Source organism: Prunus avium, chromosome 7 (genome assembly GCF_965620075.1).
Source record: "Prunus avium chromosome 7, drPruAviu1.hap1.1, whole genome shotgun sequence".
Classification (NCBI taxonomy): Eukaryota; Viridiplantae; Streptophyta; class Magnoliopsida; order Rosales; family Rosaceae; genus Prunus; species Prunus avium.
The window spans coordinates 21,786,083-21,806,978 of NC_142290.1; the positions used below are offsets into that span (position 1 = coordinate 21,786,083).

The 20,896-nt window shown below is 36.1% G+C and overlaps 2 protein-coding genes and 1 pseudogene across 3 annotated transcripts; 2 read left to right on the forward strand and 1 right to left on the reverse strand.

Annotated features, from left to right (window-relative positions):
• Positions 1 to 1,054: 1,054 nt before the first annotated feature.
• On the reverse strand, positions 1,055 to 3,206 carry LOC148293131 (RING-H2 finger protein ATL54-like; annotated as a pseudogene).
• Positions 3,207 to 9,173: 5,967 nt separating this feature from the next.
• LOC110748728 (coiled-coil protein) lies at positions 9,174 to 14,429 on the forward strand. 2 transcript variants are annotated; one of them, XM_021948676.2, is made up of 6 exons: positions 9,174 to 9,435; positions 10,120 to 10,212; positions 10,321 to 10,563; positions 10,903 to 11,064; positions 12,183 to 12,272; positions 13,826 to 14,429. In XM_021948676.2, the coding sequence occupies exons 1-6, from the start codon at positions 9,426 to 9,428 to the stop codon at positions 14,020 to 14,022; spliced, it is 795 nt and encodes a 264-aa protein (XP_021804368.2). In that variant the 5' UTR covers positions 9,174 to 9,425; the 3' UTR covers positions 14,023 to 14,429. The 2 variants fall into 2 exon arrangements, with proteins under 2 accessions (XP_021804368.2, XP_021804376.2); XM_021948684.2 differs by having other exon boundaries at positions 9,174 to 9,395.
• Positions 14,430 to 15,945: 1,516 nt separating this feature from the next.
• On the forward strand, positions 15,946 to 19,813 carry LOC110758100 (phosphatidylinositol 4-phosphate 5-kinase 5-like). The gene is made up of 8 exons (XM_021959890.2): positions 15,946 to 17,285; positions 17,572 to 17,739; positions 17,908 to 18,073; positions 18,172 to 18,291; positions 18,416 to 18,609; positions 18,728 to 18,858; positions 18,957 to 19,029; positions 19,198 to 19,813. The coding sequence occupies exons 1-8, from the start codon at positions 16,090 to 16,092 to the stop codon at positions 19,487 to 19,489; spliced, it is 2,340 nt and encodes a 779-aa protein (XP_021815582.1). The 5' UTR covers positions 15,946 to 16,089; the 3' UTR covers positions 19,490 to 19,813.
• Positions 19,814 to 20,896: the final 1,083 nt, after the last annotated feature.

Sequence of the window (20,896 nt, forward strand, 5' to 3'; positions counted from 1 at the left end):
AAAATTTTACTAATGATACATTTCATTTGTTACTTTCCCAATCTTTTAGAATCTTAATATAGTTAAACTTTATTTAACCCACACATTATTAAATACAATAACATTAACTTCAAATTTTGGATTAAAATGGAAACTAAATTAAAGTAGACTACTTTGTCGTAAAAAATTAAAGTTAAATTAAATCTAAGTATATAGAAATTAATTACACAACTACTTGAATATCAGGCCTGATAGAGCTGCCCAAGGATTTACAAATCATACCCCACAATGGCCGGGGTTGATATTGTCCATAGTGCCGAACGAGTGTAGCCCATTTCCGAAAAAAATTATGGCCGGGTTTGGGCTATCACATTTGTGGCATTTTTACATACCTTGTACTGAATGCGTTCGATAGAAAAATTTAAAAGTTCTTATAAATCATAAGGGTGCACTTTGTTTATGGGAAATGGGGCTTGAGAATGGACAATTTCCCATGTTGAATAAGTCCAAGTATACGAAATGGTTTCCTAACACATGCCACCTTACCATAAGAAACCAAGGTTAGTTTTATTCAATATTTTTTTTTTCATAACTAATTTGTTCCTATTAACAATTTAGAATTACAATTTTATTTAAACAATAAGGGAGGTTGATATTATTTTTTTAATTTTATTTATTCCATATTTCTAACATGGTATAATTGAAGAAGTAAATAAAGTTTGTTTTCCATTCCTACACAAACTAAAAATGAGAAAATGGCCAACGGAGTCTAGTCTAGTGGAAAAGGGTCTTGACTTGCAAACAAGAGGTCTCAGGTTCTAATCTCATGGCATCATTTTTTTGTGTGTGTGAGAAATCCCCCTCCTCTCTAGGTTAGACTATGACTTGTACTATAAATAAAATAACAAAAGAGAAAATGACATGGGAAAAAAAATTGGGTGTCGTTAAACGAACCCTAAAATTAACTGATTACACTCTATGATCTAAATACACTCTAATATTTAAATAAAAATATAAAATTAACTAAGTGCACCTTATTTAACTACCAAAAAAATCTCTGGCACACCCTTTCACACTATTGAAGATTAGAAAGCTCAAAACTAATCTTTGAAGCTGATAAAGAATCCATGGAAATCGATCTTCTTGGCTCCGAAACTCCATTATTCACTTCTTCAATTCAGATTTCATCTCTTTGTTTTCCAGTCACCTCTTTGTTTTCCTCTGTTTCAATTCTAATCTCACAAATTTTCTCTCCCATTTCTTCACTAGATTCACCGATATTTTCCGAAATCTATACCTAGGTTTCTTCTTATGGAATTGAACTAACAACAAGATTTGGTTCTGGTGCAGGCATTGCCAAGGGTTTAATGATTGGTGCGCGACACTTGGGGCAGTTGGAATGGGATCTAAGCCAAGTATCAATACGAGGAATATGAAAAGCATGATTGCATTTAGGCCAAATGTGTGGGCCCAAATCCTGCGCGCCAGGACAGTTTGGCAAAGGCCCATTTTGAAAGAAGGACTTGTTGGGCTTTGATTTAAAAACACAGAGATCAGCCTAGATAGTTAAAAATGTAGAGATCAGCCCAGATGGTTTTAGGAAGCCCAGACCTTTAAGGACTAATTAAATATAAATGGGCTCAGTTTCAAAAATCTCCAAAAACCCAAAAGAATCAATCACCACCGTTGATCTAATCAAATCCAAAAGCAGATATTATGGAAGGTCCCTCTTCCAAAGAAAGGCCCATGTGACGAAGAAAAGTCAAAAATCTCAACTAGAAAGTGATGGGGAGTTAATGAAAGTAGGTTAACCAGAAGAGCACTCCCCATAAACCATTCAAAATAATCAGAAGGAAAGGACAGCCAAGTTGCACTTCTACACTCACAGAGGACTCTACTGTGAAACATATTGAAATAGGATGTGTTTTTCAAAGGATAAAGCAGGAGACAGGAGAGTTGTTCGCCAGAAAAGCTAGGAAAAGACAGACCACCATAGAGTCTGACTGTTGACGGTACCAGCTCTGCTAGAACAATAAATTCCTTCTTTTTGGGACATTAGAGAAAAAAAAATCTTTTCAAAGACTTTCTTGTTACAAATTTGGTTCAGCACACGCCAAGTCAAGCAAAATTCGAGTTTTTCATAATATGAAAACCTCAACAAATTTACAGGAAGTTTCCAGGTGCTCAGAATTGCCAGAATAGCTTCTGTTTAAGTCACGATCAAGCAAAATAGGTACTGTGATGCAGCTCCAGGCCAGCACTCCTCAATCCAGCCATCTTCCGCTCAACTCAGGCTGAAGTGATACCATTTCTGCCCAGCCAGCCAACCCATCCATGGCCAGAATAGATTAAAGCTCTGCCAATTCAAAAACATTAGTATCGATTTCCAACTGAACCTCATCGGTTGAATATACTGGCGTGCAATCCCAGTATAAATGGATCTAGTCCAGCCCAGTTCGCCAAAACAGACAGAAGTCACAGTCCAATGTTCTGCCTTTCCAGGCTTGGCAGCTTTTCTCCGTTCTAATTTTGCTCAGTATTTAGTTCAAGTTTATCATTCCAAACAGTTTGAACTCATTTTTCAGCTTTTATTTTTGGCTAGAATTGCTAGTTTTGTACTGTGAAAAATTGTAAAGTCCTCACCAGTTTGAGGCAAGAAAAAGAACTTACTGGGGAGATATTCCTCACCCAAATTCACAATTGCTTATTTAGAATTAGTAACTTGGGGCGCAAGTTATCTATTTTTTTAGAAGTTTGCTAGGGTTCTAAACCGCTAGCAGTGGCACGCTCATGCACAAAAAGAAAGTTGACTTGTTGACCATAAAATGGTTTTCAAGCCAATGGGGAACTTTACCCTACCATCACAGGATCATACCATAAGCGGGTGAACACTAAAGTCTCAAAGTCTCATCTTCTTGAAACTCACTCAAGCACACAGAACACTATGTACCTTCAACAAGACCATTACCTTTCTTGTATTGACATACTATGATCGAACTGGTAATCGATTGCTGGAGATTGACAGTGTTGATGTACCAGATGGGGTGGTCAAGCACATGCCCATGATCTTCATCTATATAGTCATCATCGGTTTCCTCCGATAAAGGTGGTTGTTGTGGTTGTGATCTTCTTCTCTTTGAATAGTACTTTACATAGAAAACAAACAAACCAACAAGAAGAAAAGAGGCTACAATCAAAGATGATTCATCAGCCAAGAAGGTGTAGAAATATATAAATATTCATTAATTTACCTAATTTGTGATAAATTCTTTAATACTAAGGGCCCGTTTGATAACCATTTCAGTTTTCAGTTTTTAGTTTTCAATTTTCAATTTTTAGTTTTCATTTTTCAAAAATTGAAAACAGAAAACTTGTTTGGTAACTAATTTCAATTTTCAAAAAAAGTGAAGTGAAAACTTCACAAAAGATGTTTGGTAACGGATTTCAATTTTCAGTTAGTTTTATGTGAAACTTGGAAATGGAAGTTTTTGGGGTCCAATTGTGAATTTGAGATCACAAAATGAAAGTGCATGTTACAAAGAGTTCGTAGTATTTTTTGGTGAATTTTTTGGAATTAGGACGATTTTTGGGTGAATTTTGGAAATGGAGTTCTTGAGGATTGGATTGGGTACATGGCCAAGCGCAAGAATCGAACGTCCAGGTCCAAGTCGGGAGGTCCCAAATACCAAATTTTGATAACTAGAGTGCATTTCATGTGTCTTGATGTAAAATTAATTAATGAAATAGGGGCGCAAAAAAAAAACGAAAACTAAAAACTAAAAACATGTTCAAGTTGTTTTAAAAAATAATGGTGATTTTGAAAACTAGATTTCACTTTTTTGAAAACTGAAAATGAAATATGTTAACATGTTTTCAGTTTTTAGTTTTCAAAAAAAGTTAAAACGAAAAATGAAAATGAAATGGTTATCAAACAACCCCTAGGTTGTGTTTGGATGAGGTATTTTGAAGTGATTGGACTTCAAAATCCACTTCAAAATGATGGAATTTTGAAATGAGGGGATTTCAAGTGATGGGATTAGCAAAGTAACTTGTTTGGTTAATTATTGAGTTGGTGGGATTTCATTGGGTAATTTTTTATTTTATTTTATAAATATGTTTTTTTTTTTGCTGGTTAGCTAAAAAATCTGAACTGTGCCCACAACTAAATAAATAATAAAAATCTAAATAATCTAAAAAGATAAATAATAAATAATACATGTTTGATCTATAATAGGCCCCACAACTATTTCTTCTCTTCTTCTCTACTCTCTGGTTCATATGGCTTTTCAAATCCTCAAATGCAATCTTTTCCCAACTACATAACTCAACCCCTCTCAGTCTCCCACTTCTCCTCGTCCCCACCGTTCGATCAAACTCCGGCATAGACCAACCCCTAATCTCAGACGAAGCAAAGGTCAGATCCAATGGTGACAACATAGTCAACGTCGGCAATGATTTTAGTGCGAGGTGAAAGGCAATGACTTGCTAGAGGTCGAGCATCTCGCGGAATCCATAAAATCAAGATGATATGGAGCCTTCAAAATCGATCTACGACCTGAAGAGAGAGTGAGAGGGAGGTCTGCTAAGTCAGGGAAGGAGAGAGAGAGAGAGAGAGATATATATATATATATATATAAACTGTGGGGTTGGGGGAGGAAGGTCTGAGAGAACTCCTACCCTGGATTTTGGAGTAACGCCTAAGTAGGTGGAATTTGGAAATAGGACTTTGGGCATTCCAAGTTCCTTTCCAAAATCTCGCGGAATTTCATAAGCTCCATTTTAAAACTTGCCAAATAGGGTCATTGAAGATTGGGATTTGTAAATCCCACATAATCCTAAGTTCCCCCCTCTAAATTCCTCATCCAAACACAACCTGAGTATATCTACTACCAAACTATTTATTAAATTACTAATTTACCTTAATATAAAATGACCAAAAAAGATATATTGAATTGTGAAACAAATGTAATTTTAATAAGTACATCATACCCACCATATTCAACCCTCATCAAACATAAGTGAAAAACCCTACTTTCAAAAACCTTTTAAGGTTGTGTTTGGATGAGGGATTTAGAGGGGGAACTTGGGATTATGTGGGATTTACAAATCCCAATCTTCAATCTCTCAGACCTCCCTCCCTCTCTCTCTCTCTCTCTCTCTCTCTCTCTCTCTCTCTCTCTCTCTCTCTCTCTCTCTCTCTCTCTCTCTCTCTCTCTCTCCTTCTCCGACTTAGCAGACCTTCCTCTCCCTTTCTCTTTAGGTCGTAGATCGATTTTGAAGGCTCCAGATCATCTTGATTTTTATGGATTCCGCGAGATGCTCGACCTCCAGCACGTCATCACCTTCCTTGTCGCACCAAAATCATCGCCGATGTCGACTATGATGTCATCGTTGTCGTCTAAGATTAGGAGTTGGTCTATAATGGAGTTTGATCGGATGGTGAGGAAGGGAAGAAGTGGAGACGGAGAGGGGTTAAGTTATGTAGTTGGGAGAAGATTGCATTTGAGGATTTGAAAAGCCATACTAACCGAAGAGTAGAGAAGAAGAGAAGAAATAGTTGTGGGGCCCATCGTAGATCCAACATGTATTATTTATTATTTATCTTTTCAAATTATTCAGATTTTTATTATTTATTTAGTTGTGAGTACAGTTTAGATTTTTTAGCTAAATAGCAAAAAAAATGCATATTTATAAAAAATTACCCAATGAAATCCCACCAACTCAATAATTAACCAAACAAATAACTTTGTTAATCCCATTACTTGAAATCCCCTCATTTCAAAATCCATCAATTTGAAGTCCAATCACTTCAAAATACCTCATCCAAACACAACTTTAGTTAATTTTAGGATTCACTTAACAACACCCAAAAAATTTCAATGCCTAAAGCGTTATCTATAGTTGCTTCTCTAACAAGCACTTCCAATTCATAATTACGGTCAGAAAACCACTAGAACTCTGCAACTTACTCGTTCTCTATAGCTGCTCTTTCTGTCATTCCGCTACTGTCGACTTCTATCTTCCTTTCCCTCTCCAATGTCTCTCTCTCTCTCTTCGGCCATACCAAAACTCCCAAATCCCTTCTTCAGTGATACATTCAAACTCTAAACACCGTCATTCAATCTCAAGCAAAACCATCTGCACAGGTAATATTGTTTTCTATTTTCTCAAATTTTTAGTTTCTCTTTGAATTTCTGACTACATTCATTTGATTTTAGTCCCATTTTTGAGTTGATCTTTCTAGTCGCCCTCAGGTTAAAAAATTGTCGGTTTTTTTTTTCTTTCATTTTTCTTTTGTTGGGGTGTGATTCATGAAATTTTGATTGGTTTTTGTTTTTGTTTTTGTTTTTGGTTTTATCAGTCTGCATGTTAATTTTCTATTTCTTGTAGGTTGCATTTGTGTTTTTTCGTCTGTGTGAGCATCCTTCTATGCAAAAAGATAAAATTTTCTTTTAATTCTTCTCTTCAATCCTCTTAGTTACTTTTAGGTTTCTGTTACTTTCTTGTTCAATTTTTCTTGTGTTGGGTTTTATTTCTGATATGGTTATTAATTTTGATTTGTTTGATTACGTTTCTTAATTGCTGCTTTAATTTTTCCTTTAAATCCGTAGTATAGAGAACTATTTTGTGCTGGTGGTTGTAACCAATGTTTTGAAAGGTGAGGCGTTGATGCAAGGCGTTTTAGTCGCGTTATGAGAGGCGTAAGTCTTGAAGCACTGAGGCGTAAGCCTTTTGAACATTAATTTATTTTGATAAGAAAAATTTATGAATAATACTATACACATCTGTGCTCTTTGATGCATACAAACACACTTTGTTGGCAATACAACTTAAACTTTTGTATCTCACGGTTTGTACAACCTCCTTACTACCATTTTATGACATAAATGCATATCCAATGTCCATTCGAGCAGCTTTTGTCTATCATTTCATTATGATTGACGAATTTCATAACATGCTCCCACTTCATCACATAAAACAAATGGCAACATGGGATGTCTTCGCTTTCATATTTCTGATAATTGCACTCTATTTGAACATCTTTCTCACCAAGGTATACACAACTTCAATTATTTTGCAGTTCATCGTATTTCGCTAAAATATACAACCGTCCTCCAAAATTATAAATTATTTTTTCATGAATGAGTGCTGACGAAACATTGATCTCATTACTTACCAATAAAAAGCACCTATGAGTGTAAATTTGGGAAGCATATTGCTGAAGACTTTTTAGTGTTGTTATAAGCACTTTCTTTGATTGTTTTGGTCAAAATCATCCTTCCCCGAGGTATTCCTCATTCGTGCTATGGCCCTATCAATTGCTGGAATACATTCAAACAACTTAACATCTTTCCTCAAGTAATCTTTCACAAACTTGTTCATATACTCCACACATTGAGTAGTGCACATACCAACGAAAAACTTGGGTCGAATGCGTGATTTCGCCCACGCATCTCGTTTTGTATACATCATTTGCAGCCATTCATTTTGTTTATGTGTAGTAACTCTATCATTCAAAAACTCTCATTTCTTTTCAAACTCATTAATTGTAATTGGTTCTCAAAGATATGCTTGAAATGATCTTTCCAATTTTTCATCCTTTAAGTTATTCTATGCATTCCTTGTCTTGTGCCATGAGCACAACCTATGATTGCACATGGGCAACACATACTCAATTGCTTTATGCATATTGCCTCATCCCCATCCATCAGTATTGATATAGGCTTCTTGCCTTTCATGGAGGATATGAATGTCTCCAATAACTACTTTTATGTTACAAAGGTCTCATCAAGTAATAGGGTACAACCAACACTCGCCCGGTGGTTGTTTAAACCAACAAATAACACTAGAGGCTTGTCATATATATTGGTTTTGTATGTGCTGTCGAATATAAAGACGTCTCCAGAAGCAACATAATCCAAAAGTGAAATAGAGTCTCTCAAAATAAGTTAGCAAGCCTATTCTCTTCATCTACACTGAACTTACAAAAAAATTCAAGATCCACCGACGCTTTCGCTTTCATATAGGCGAGTGTTGCTTCAGTGTCGCTGTCTAACAATATTTCCCTATGTAATGCATCCAACTTATTCCTTAAGGATCCAAGTCCTCAGCTCATGCATTAATGGAGGCTTAAATCCTACACCATATACGGAAATCCCTTCCACCATAGGTAGCCAAAATGTATCATTTACAATATTAAATGGGAGTTCTCTAGAGAAGAAAAAACGACAAATCTTTCGACAAACTTCCTTTCTTTCTTCTTGTTTGTATGCTGAATTTAATATACTTTACCGAGCTTCTAAAGTGACAAATCTATTCATTGATCATTTTGATTTAGGTTGTGCTCTAAGAGCCTCATCAACTGCAACACTTATAGTACCGGGGATTCCATATTCTTCATCCAATGAAGTTTCCATACTCTGAGCCCCTCCTCATGGACCATCCCCAATCTCTCTAAGCATTTCATTTTTCTTTCTTTTTTGAAGATGAAAATTTTTCAAAGTTGTGACACACTCTTTTTTCACATCCTCAGGAACTTTCTTACATGGTTGCATACCATGATAAGTTTGACCCAAATGATGCTTAAGTCTAAAAATTCCTCCACTGCATCTTTGATCACAAAATGTGCATCTCAAGTATTTTTCCCCCTATATTTCTTTTGCATACTTTCACGTAGGATCTTTTCGATTCAAGCGCTATAAAACAACAGCATTAATATTTCTAAGATACAAGTATGATGCATGTATGTCAAATTTCTACTATATCACATAAACGAATAAGATAACTAATATATTGAAAAAGAAAATTGAAAAAAAATTATACGGAACTTCAAATTATAGTTGCAAAGAATTAGAGACAAAAATAAAATGGCTTGCTTACAGTTGAAAGATGAAGAGAATTCTTGAAATTGTTGGAGATTATTTGATAAGGGTAGAAATTAGGTTGTACTATACAATATATATATATATATATATATATAAGTCCATGTATTAATATATTAATACAGCCGTAGCTCCAACCAGGTGGAGTTTATTACAATAAAGGTTAGAAAAAAAAAACAGAAACTTGCGTTTTTTTAATTTCAAAACACTCCAAGTGAAACGACGTCGTTTCATTTAAATTTTTTTAAAACACTGCAATCGAAACGACGTCGTTTCATAACAATAAACCTATAGAAAAAAACACGCGAGTCGTCTTGCTCGCAGAGTCGCAGCCAATTTGCAGACTCGCAAAATTTCTTCCGGTTCAGAAGTGTCCAGATCTTGCTCCGCCTGGCCACGCCTTGCAACGCCTCCTCACGCCTTTCCCGCGCTAAACGTGCAACTCGAGAAACAGCCGACCGCCTCGGGCGATTTCCTGCCGCCTCGCTTCGACGCGCTCGCCGACGCGCGCGAAGGCATCCTTTGAAAACACTGGTTGTAACCCATAACAGAGCTTTTATCTAAATGTCAACTGGTGAATAAATCTCGATTTGTTTGGGTTTTATTAATCGCTTCAAATTTCTTCATTTTGTGCTCGTGATTGTAAAGAATGCTGTTTTTCTAAAAAAATTGTAAAGAATGCAATTGCTTTGATCAAGAATCACGCGGAATCAAAGAAAATTTTCTGTTAATGATTAAGCTTTTGCACACAAAACAATATATGTGTGTAGGTTCCTGCTTGTCATCTGTTTTACGCATAGAATAAGAACTGTTATCTCCAATGTATTATGCATCAGTAGTGAAACATGGATTCAATTCTTTTCAGGAGATTTATGCATAGGATATTTGAAGGTTTTGTATTACATTATATACAGACTCATGCTTACTTATCATGCACCAAATATTGAAGGGAAGATTTCATCCAATCAACGTTCTCTGATTTTTTTTTTCTTTTTCATTTATGCAATTACTCTACCAGATCAGTGATATGAACCTTATTGCTACATTTGGGCTTTCAATTATTGTATCCTGAACTCTGTGTTATGTGCATTACTTGGTCTACTATTACTGAATGAAACTAAGCCTCTGTCTCATGTTTATAAAATTTATCACTACCAGAACGACATCTGCACATGAGTAGAACTGTTGGGAATAAATGGAGATGGTGAAATTTGCATTTAGATGATTTAGTAATATTATTTATTCATTCTCATGGCAGGAGACATGAGTGATTTCTCAAGGGAAGCAACTGATCTGACAAGAGATGGCGAGACACAGCTGCCGCTGCAGGCGGACATGTCAATAGAAGAAGGCCAGTTTTATATCAGTAGCTAGCATTGCTTATGATTGTAGTGCATATTGCTTCCTCCTATTTCCGAGTTATTATAGCATAATTATGACCTACTTGTTGTAACTACAGATTGGGAAGCTATTGCAGACCGCGAACCTGATGAATTACTCTCCTCACAAGTCTTGCCTGAAGTATCAAAACTTTCTTTGGAAGATACCAAAGTTCAAACCCCTAAGCGACGTGGAAGAGGAACATTTTCATATAAGAAAGATGAACTTTACAGTGATCAGATACCTGATAAGTTAATTATTGATATGCGAGAGGATGAAGATGGGTGCCATAATTTAGAGGGAGATCCAAAAATAAGAAATTGTAAGTTTTATCTTTTTGATGTTTGAAGTTCGATGCTGTCAATATGCTTGGTTTGTATAGTCATATATAGATTCTCTATATAGTAAAACATACTTAGATGTTTCTTGGCTTTCAAACTGTTAATGCTTTTGACCCAGAAAAGAAAATGTTGATTCCGTACAAAAGTCTGCACATTGGCTGAACATGAAAGAACTTCTCAATTAAATTAGTTTGTTAGAAGATCTTGCTATTTTTTGTTTTTAAGCATTGTCAAATAGCATCTAGATGTTTCCAGTCTTTTGGTTTGGATTTTATCTCAGGCAGTATACAGGATCTAAGGATTTGTTGTTGTGAATTCAGCAAAATTTGGCACACAACATGTTCTTGTTCTGGCTGACTTTCCACCAAGTACCACGACAATAGAGTTGGAGAAGCTTTTTCAGGACTTCGGAGATCATGGAGTTGTTATTCGCTGGGTCAATGATACGGTTGCTCTAGCAGTTTTCCAAACACCATCAATTGGTAACATATTTACTCAGTTTTTCAACCTAATCATTTTGGAATTTATGAGATTAATTAAATTTAGATAACTTTTTCCAAATTACATGCCATTTGACATGCTAGTGTTGTTATTCATTTATGCTGCTCATGCCCTATTAGGATGATATATCATGGCTGCCCAAAAACAGTTGTAGATTCTACTTAATGGACAACCGATCACTTTTGTTGTTTTTGACTAAGTACGAACCTATAACCCCTAGATTTAGGCAGAGTGTTTACCATTTGAGTGGCATGGCTGTGTGTGTGGTTTGATTCCATCTTGGCCATCTCTGTATTTTATTGTTTATTGTAATAAAATTTGTTTCCTTTTCAAAAAAAAAAAAAAAAATTAATTTTTATTATATTTATATAATTTATCATATTTTTATTTTCTTTGAATAAATAATAATAATAATAATAATGAATTTGTTGACACCACTTGCAGTCAGTCATGCACATGGTAAAATATACCATGGCAACATGTCTAGAATCCTTCAAAAAAATGCTCAAGACGTTCCTTACTGTTGGAAATTTGAGCTACAGGATGATATAGAGTTGTAAAATGCAATTACTAAACTGTTAGAATCATTTTTCAAAGCGGGGCATTGAGGGGAGGTATTGTATGTCTCGCAAGCCGAGATGCAAGTATATAGATAATTATTATAACTAAAAGTAAGTATATAGATAATTACCAGTCTTTCTATATCTATATAAAGGGAGAAGGCCAAAATGGTGAAACTATCATAATATGGGACACAATAAACTAAAAAGTTTAAAATAAAGTTAGAAAATTAGAAAGAAAAAAACACGGTAGTTAATTACTCTTCTGTTTGTCATTGTTTTGGCTTTGTTGTTCTTACCTTTTTTTGAGAATGAGATGATGGCTTCATGGACGAAGATTATGGAGCAATAGATGTTTGTCATTTTGTTCCTAGTAGGTTGCTGTAGACTGGGAGTTGCTTTTTTTGTTTAGCCGTAGAGCTGCCTTTCAAGCCTTAGTTTCTGATCTTATTTAATCATAATTGTGATTCATTGTGTTGATTTGAGTTTCCGCTTCAGAATCATTTTAATCAATTGACGATCTCTAATATTTGATGCAGCACTTGAAGCTCGTAACTGCATTCGATGTGCAATGAAAGTGCGAGTGCTTGACGAGAATGATACCCTTTTGAGCTCAATTTCACCCAAAGGTAAAATAAGGAACATGTATTTTTAACCTATTACTCTTCAATATTCTCATGCAACATACAGCCGCAGAGCCCTATTGGTTCTCCACATTTGGAAATGCTGTTTGCCTAGTCATACAGAAATTAAATAGGAGAGATTCAAATATGTTCTTCCTCCATCTCTAGGAACTAGTGTTCAAATTTTGTACAATTAGCCGAAGTATTTTACCCTATAATATCAATTTCACCCAAAGGTAAAATAAGCAAATAAGTTTTTCCTCCACTTTGGTTGCTTGATATGACCTGTGTGCATTTTAGGTCACATGAGTGGTACAAGACTGTTGACCCAAATTGTTACATATTTTTGCTGTGCTGAGGAGTATGGCTTTGTGAAATTTTGCAAGGCTTGAGAATATGGGGAGCAGTAGTTTTGGGTACCTTACTTCATCTACGTATTGTAGTCATGTAGATAATCAAGAATTGAACAGTGGGTGCTCACAAGTAGCTATAAGAGAGGAGGTTGCTAATGAAATGTCTGCCGTTTAAGAAACAATCTCCTTCAGCAGTTTAGACCCAGTTTCATCTAATCTTTCTTGTGTGAACTAAGAAATTTTAAAAATTGGAGCATGAATGAGATCATCAGTACATAAACAGGCTCAAAAGGCTACAAAGGTTGAGGAAGTGCTCTAGGGCTGTATGGACTGAGGAAAATAGAAGAATTCGAAAGAGAAAAAGAGGTGGAGAAGGATACTAGGAGAGAGAACAATAGGGAGGAAGATAGGGTTTCACTTTGTAATATCAACTCACTGTTCAAGTCTGATCCATTAGGTTCAATAAGGTTTTATTTGTATAATAGCCAGCTCAAATCTAATGAGGAAATAGAGACACAAATTAAGTGTAGGAAAATATACCCTACAAGTAGTAGAAAATCCCTATTAAATTAAGCAAGTTCTAGATATGATATAATTCCAAAAATAAAATGAAATATTAAAATATCTCAGTATAATCTCCATCCCTAGCCTCTAGTTACTGCCCATTAGAGCTCTACTAACACTCTTTAACTATCAAAGGGGGTTTGTCTAGGTTAGCGTTCTAATGTGGAGGATCCATGAATAACTGGGACCAAAGAGCATATTTCCACTGCCTCTAGAAAAGAAAGAATAGAAAAAAATATAGACGTAAATGAAGTGTGCAAGAAATTAATTCAAATGTCCATTGCTCTGGTACCCATTATTACATAGAAATGGTGCAACTACAATAAGAGAGAAAGGAGGAAGGAGGAAGAATAGCAATGACGATAAAAACAGAGGTTTTTTTTATTAACGAGGCAGGTAGATATATCCTTCTATTTTGAATTTGCTACTAATTAGGGATCCAAGTCTAAATTGAGTGACCTCCCACAGTACTAGGTAGCATCTTCTCCTGAATTCATCATATCCTTCCTCAGCAGTTTGAGGTACTTTGTACTCCTCTATGCTTAGTTTTTATTGTGAAGATCTAAATGATACGAATGAAAATTTGTCTGTAATGGCTGCCAGATGATATACTCATACTTTCATTGTATTATTCATTGTTAGATCTGGAACCGCCACGGCAAAGGCCACAGACATCAGTAAGAACTGCCCAGAGGCTCATTGCGCATGGAATGGGAATGAAACTGCCTTCCACAGCCTTTGGGTCTGTGGATTTGAAGAAACAGGAAGATGATCGAAAAAGCCGCATCGTCATGAGGCAAAAGTTGAAAGATGATGCTTGGGGTACAGATGAAAATTAAGATTTTTTCATTATGGTAATTGCCTATTCCATTTCTTTCCTCCCTCGGTAATTTTAAAAGGTCTCTGTATTCGGCCTTTTAAGCACATATGATCAATTTCAACACTAGAAAAATGTGAGTTGCTTGGTTATTTGCCTTGAGCAACTAAATAGATATTTATTAGATGTGTGGGGTTTAGGATGCTTGGTGGACTTAACGTGAGTATAGCATCTCAACCTTTGGATCTAATATAGATTTATGAAAATTGGTCGCGTGCATCTCTACTATGTAAATGTTTGGTTGTAATTAACAGTTTAATAACATTCCCTAGTAAGAGAACATGATCCCTAATTTGCGCGTCTAGAATTGGCGTTGCACTTGCTTTAAAAAAATGGGTAAATGTTTTATTTCTAGAGTTTTTCACTTAACTACATGCCCTTTCTTGTATTTGCTTAATTATTTGTTCAGTTATTCCAAAAACAAATAATAATAATAATAATAATAATAAAAATGTAATTTCAACGAATTTATCCTTATAAATTTCAAAAATTACAATGCATCTAAAATGTACATTTTGGTCATTAATTTTTGTGGTCTGGTTATCAGATTAATTTAAGCAAACTACCCTTTTTTTTTAACTTATCATGGCCACAGTCCGCATTTCTGTCACAATATTTGTACTTCTGCCTTGGCAAAATGAAGGTGAAAAAGTCCATGTTTTCTCTTTCAACTAATGTGAAGGACGTGTAAATTTAGGCCACACTGAAAATGCTACTCATAATCTTGGGATAACTTAATCCAACTACTCCGACCCACTAACCCCGAACCTGAGACCTGTGTCTGGAGACCCTGTCGATCGAGATGGAACCAGAACTCTAGTACCCTAATCCTTGACGCCATTGACCTCGGCGCGAGGTGCCTAGCATCCGGGATCCGAAAATTCGAGTTCAGGATACCAAAATCACACAAAACAACATTATGTAATTAATCCAACTTTTAAATCTTATGTCACGCCAATTCGTTAACAACCATCCAATTCAGTATCTTGCACACTAAAGGTTGGGTTTTCGAGTTTAACTCATGGAGGAGAACTTGGCTTAGTCAGGTAGGCAGCCATTAGAGCAACAAGAAAAGGGGACATTTGTATAAAGTTGGATTAAAGCGATGATTACTGAAAGCATTAAGATGCTAAACTAGATTTCTCTTTCCCTTTAATTCCCCAGATATTTGTCAAAGGAAAACTCCGAGAGAATGCCAGAATGGAAACCATCACATTGACCCTGCCAGTGTCTCCAATTTTGTTATGGCTCTTAGAGCTTGTAGGAAATGAACGAGACTCTCTCTCAACCACAAAGCAACAACAAACTTAGGAAAAGACGTTGCATGCAAACACCAACCAACAAGCACAACAAAATCAACTTTTTTCTGTTTTGTTCTTTTCATATATAAAAAGGAAAATAATAAAACCAAAGGTGTGTAATTTTAATGTATTTTCGACAAAATTAGACGCAACAACATAATCTGATACTTTGGTTTTGTGGAAACAACATAATCTGATAGGAAAAAAGAAATATATAACAACAAAAGCATTTTTTTGTTGACAAACAAACATAACTACATAACCATATAGATGCATTTTAGCAGCCATGTTGCCTAAATTACTTACTTCCCTTACGATAACCCCGCCGGTTTTTAGTGTTGGTTTTAGGGGAAATAAGCTCACCACTTGTCAAGATTTTGAAACTCAGACGGACACTTCTTGATCTGGTTCAGAAAGAAAAGGCACCTCTTTTGTTTCAATCGCTCTTTTCGCTTTCTTCACAAAAACAAAGAATATCATCACACAAAAAAAATAATAAATAAAAAATTCTTTGAATGAAACATTCAAAATTTCCTTGTTTTCATCATTAGTTCTTGCTGCATTGTCGATTTGATTCCTTTTCTTCATGATCTGGGCATTGATTCATGTTTTCTCTTGTAGAAGAATGATTTGATTTTGGTTGTTGTTGTTTATTTTGCAAAATTTCATTGTAGAAAGATTGTATATATGCATATGGAAACGTGAAATTATAAAGAGTTGGTGCAGCGATGAGCAAAGAAGGCAGTAGTAGTGTGTATAAGGCATGGGAGGCTACTGTGCGCAAAACGCAGGCTGCAAGGAAGCGTGCTAATAGCATTTTTGGAATTTCAGTGGACCATGCAGACGAGGATGATCATGATCATAGCAGTGACGAAAGTGATTGTGGCCCTGAAGAAATGATATATAATGCAGATAGGATTCTTGCCAATGGAGACTACTACACCGGTTTTTGGTGCGAAAATTTCCCTCATGGCCAAGGCAAGTACTTGTGGACCGACGGGTGTATGTACGTTGGAGAGTGGTTTAAAGGCAAAACCATGGGGAAGGGCAGGTTCAGTTGGCCTTCCGGGGCTACATATGAGGGCGAATTTAAAAGTGGGTACATGGATGGAATTGGTACATACACAGGGACAAATGGTGACACTTACAAGGGACAATGGGTTATGAATTTGAAACACGGACACGGTACTAAGCATTATTCAAATGGGGATTGGTATGAAGGAGAATGGAGACGCGGGTTGCAAGAAGGTCATGGGAGGTATCAATGGAAGGATGGGGATAATTATACTGGGGAATGGAAGAATGGAGTGATTTGTGGAAAGGGGTCATTTATTTGGAGTAATGGGAATTTGTATGATGGAAATTGGGAAGATTCGGTGCCTAAAGGGAATGGGACTTTCAGATGGCCTGATGGGAGTGTTTATGTAGGGAATTGGAGTAAGGATCCAAGTGAGCAAAATGGGACTTATTATCCATCCCAGTCATCTCCAGATGCCAATCTTGAATGGAACCCTCAAGATGTGTACAATGTTGATTTGAAGGATTGTAAAATATGTCCCGGGGAGAAGGTTTCGATTTTGCCATCGCAGAAGAAGCTTGCGGTGTGGAGATCAGCAAAGGGTGAAAGTGTTAAGCCAAGAAGAATGTCAGTGGACGGAAGGGTAAGTGTAGGGTTGGATAGACCATTTGATAGGCTGCAAATGTGGGATGGTGGGGATCATGATCCACCTTGTAATGCTGGTGATCATAGGCCTTCTACTGTGGGGGGAGAATTGGTTGAAGATTTGATGGGTTTACATGTGGAAGATGGGAATCAAAGGGGACTGGCAATGAAGGTATCTAAGACGGGTAGGAGACAAGGGGAAACAATCAGCAAGGGGCACAAAAATTATGAACTCATGCTCAATTTGCAGCTAGGAATCAGGTTTTGATATACTATTAACTGGGATTTTATTCCTTTTTCCTTTTACTTTTCATTTTTCCTATTTCTTTTCTTTTTCATATTATCTTGGTTAAACTTTTTTCTATGATACACTAATTATATCCATCTTCACACAACAAAAATATGTAGTATTGTTTCCTTCTTTTTTTATTATTATTTATGAATCAAGGATCATTACAGGAGTGTAATTTGTCTGATGCTGTTATGGATTTGATTGCTGTAGTGTTATGCCAGTCATTTGATGTATGTGGAATAATTCTATGCACAGGCATTCTGTTGGAAGACCAGGTCCATCTGGATCCCTTGACCTGAAGCCTTCGGCTTTCGACCCCAGGGAAAAATATTGGACAAGATTTCCTCCAGAAGGCTCCAAATATACTCCACCACACCAGTCCTGTGAATTTAAATGGAAGGATTACTGCCCTTTAGTCTTCAGGTCTGCCCTTGTATAAAGAGCATGCACATAGCTTGTTGTTGCTTGTTTCTTTAACATTGCGACAAAGAACAGGATATGTTTAATTGGTACTCAATCGTCGCTTGATGTACATTGTTAGTTCATTTTCTAACAGCTTACTGATTACCATGCAAAATTTGTTCTCTTCAGGACTCTTAGGAAGTTGTTCAAGGTCGATGCAGCTGACTACATGTTATCAATCTGTGGGAATGATGCTCTTCGGGAACTCTCTTCTCCTGGTAAAAGTGGCAGCTTCTTTTACTTGACCAATGACGATCGCTATATGATCAAAACTATGAAGAAGGCAGAAGTAAAAGTGAGCTCTATTTCTACTCCCCTCATATATTTTCTGTTACAAATCAACATTGGTTCTAACTAAGTACTTGGCTAATTTGTGTTTCGTGATGAACTAAGGTGCTTATGAGGATGCTTTCGGCCTATTATAACCATGTTCGGGCATATGAGAACACTCTAGTGACTAAATTTTATGGTCTGCACTGTGTAAAACTAACTGGCCAACCTATTCAAAAGAAGGTATTTGTCCACCTGTAACTAGTTTGAATTTATGTGTCTGTCATTCGGAGAAAGATGGCCATTAATGCTAATATATCCTACAAATAGATTAAGCACTCAATTGTATGATTATCTTATGATCCAGGTGCGGTTCATCATTATGGGGAACCTTTTCTGTTCTGAATACAAGATTCATAGGCGTTTTGACTTGAAGGGGTCTTCCCTTGGTCGAACAACAGATAAGCCTTTGACAGAGATTGATGAAATGACTATCCTTAAAGACCTTGATCTTAACTTTATATTCCGGCTTCAGAAGTCATGGTTTCAAGAGTTTTGCAGGTGAATTGCTCTTCTTTTCTTTTGCTTTCCATTCTTTTGTTTTCTTCTTGTCAACTCAACGAAACATTAATTCCGTTTCTGTTTTTTTTTTTTCCCTGTTGTTGGCCTTGTTTTGCAGGCAAATTGATAGAGATTGTGAGTTTCTTGAACAGGAGAGAATAATGGATTATAGTCTGCTGGTTGGACTTCATTTCAGAAATACCTCAGCTGCCGGGGATCTGATTCCTTCTGGAGCCCTCACTCCCACTGGTTATTGATTTTTATGTGCTCTCTTTTGTTTTTCTTTTCCACTTTGGATTAACAATGTGCTCACCATACAAGACGCTGCTATGTTTTCTTTCTCACAGATGAAAATAAGAGCGATGGAACCCCCCGCCTTTCAAGAGCAGACATGGATCAGCTTCTGTTAGACCCATCGAGGTGAAATCTCTCTCTAATTAAATCATTACTTGCTGCTTAATTTAAGTAATTTCAACATGTTATTCCAAGTAATCTGGTTTTATCTTTTATGTGATTAAAACAAAGCTAGAGGCTGAAAATAATAAATTTAACTGGAAATTTTGTTTTGAAAAAATATTGCTATTGCAGGTGGGCTAGTATTAAACTGGGGCTGAATATGCCAGCAAGAGTTGAAAAGACTGAGAGAAAAAGTGATTGTGAGTTTCAGCTTGTGGGAGACCCAACAGGGGAGTTTTATGAAGTGATAATGTTCTTTGGGATCATAGACATACTTCAAGACTATGACATTAGCAAGAAGCTGGAGCATGCATACAAATCCATCCAATATGACCCAACTTCGATCTCAGCCGTTGATCCAAGACAATATTCAAGGCGCTTTCGTGATTTCATATATAAAGTATTTGCTGAAGAGACTACTTGAAACCAATTTCTTGTTTCTTCAGCCATGTAGATTATATTGTGTGCACAAACTTTCATCCTTCGGAGAAAGCTTCTGTCCTTTGCAATTTTTTGTTTTTTTTAAATCATATATTAATTATACATACAAGGCCATAGGTAGATGTATTAAATATTTCCTTTAAATTATAGAAAGATGCTGTGAGCAGGAGCAGCAGTAGTGCATTGTAAATTGTATCAGAATCTAAAATTTTCTGATCAATCTATTCCATTTGTCTCTTTCTTTGAGTTTGAGAGACAGAGAGGTTTCTGGGACTTGTAGCCTCTGTATTGTATACAGGAAAAATGAAATGGGATTCTGATGTTTGTTATTTCTGAACACTACCCCAGTTTCTCACATCAGTTGAGTTCTTCTAGCTCCCCTCAATTGTGACTTCAACCAATTTCTCACAAGCATTTTCTTTCTTTATTGAACTTTTCATGTCACCACCACCAACCAAAACATATATGTATTGGTGAATAAGATTCTGCTATTGGGGCAAAGCTTAAAATCAGTGGCCAAGTATCACGCAATTTGGCGCAAATTAGTGGGCAAAACGTTAATTAAGATATATTTATTATGTTTGAAGGATCCTAAAGAGGAGGAGTGTGACATGATATTGCAGGAAGTGGGATACGAACACAGGACCTCAGATGCAGGAAATTGCTCTTAACCACTTGAGCTACAAGCCCCTTGCAAAGAGTGTGATATGTTTACTTAGGGGAAGTGAAGAATTGAGGAGAGAATGAATGGGTATGAGATCAATCTAATTCTTGTTTTCACTTGTGAAGACCATACTTTTAAGTAAGGTTTTTGAAAATCTAAACAAAATTTATGCATCCCTACATTGTCACGTTCATATGAATATGAAAAAAATGAGAACCAAGAATCTTAATCCATTTTAAGTTACATTATCTTATGAGAATACTATCAAAAGCAGACACATCAAGAATGAGAGAAAGCTTTCGTTGTTTCCTATTCTATATTGAGGAAATAAAATCAACGATGGGAGTGCATTTTACAAAACCAATTAACATCTAATTCAAACCATATTCATAATACAATAAAGGGTGATTTATTGGCACCCCAAAATTTGCTCTTTGCACCTCATTGAATTTTAGTAAAATTTAAAAATTACTCACTATACCCCATTTTTCTTCCAAAATTGCCCTCATGAACCCCATTCCTTAACTTATCTGTGTAAATCCCACCGAAATCGTTACCTTATTTTAGTGGTAGTCCATCGAATCTGTTTCAATTTTTCAGTGGTAGTCCACCGAATGTGTTTCCGTTTTTCAATGGTAGTCAAGTGAATTCGTTTCTTGTTTCAGTGATTATCTACCAAATTCGTTACTGAGTTTGTTCTTAATATTGTTTTTAAGATATGAAGAG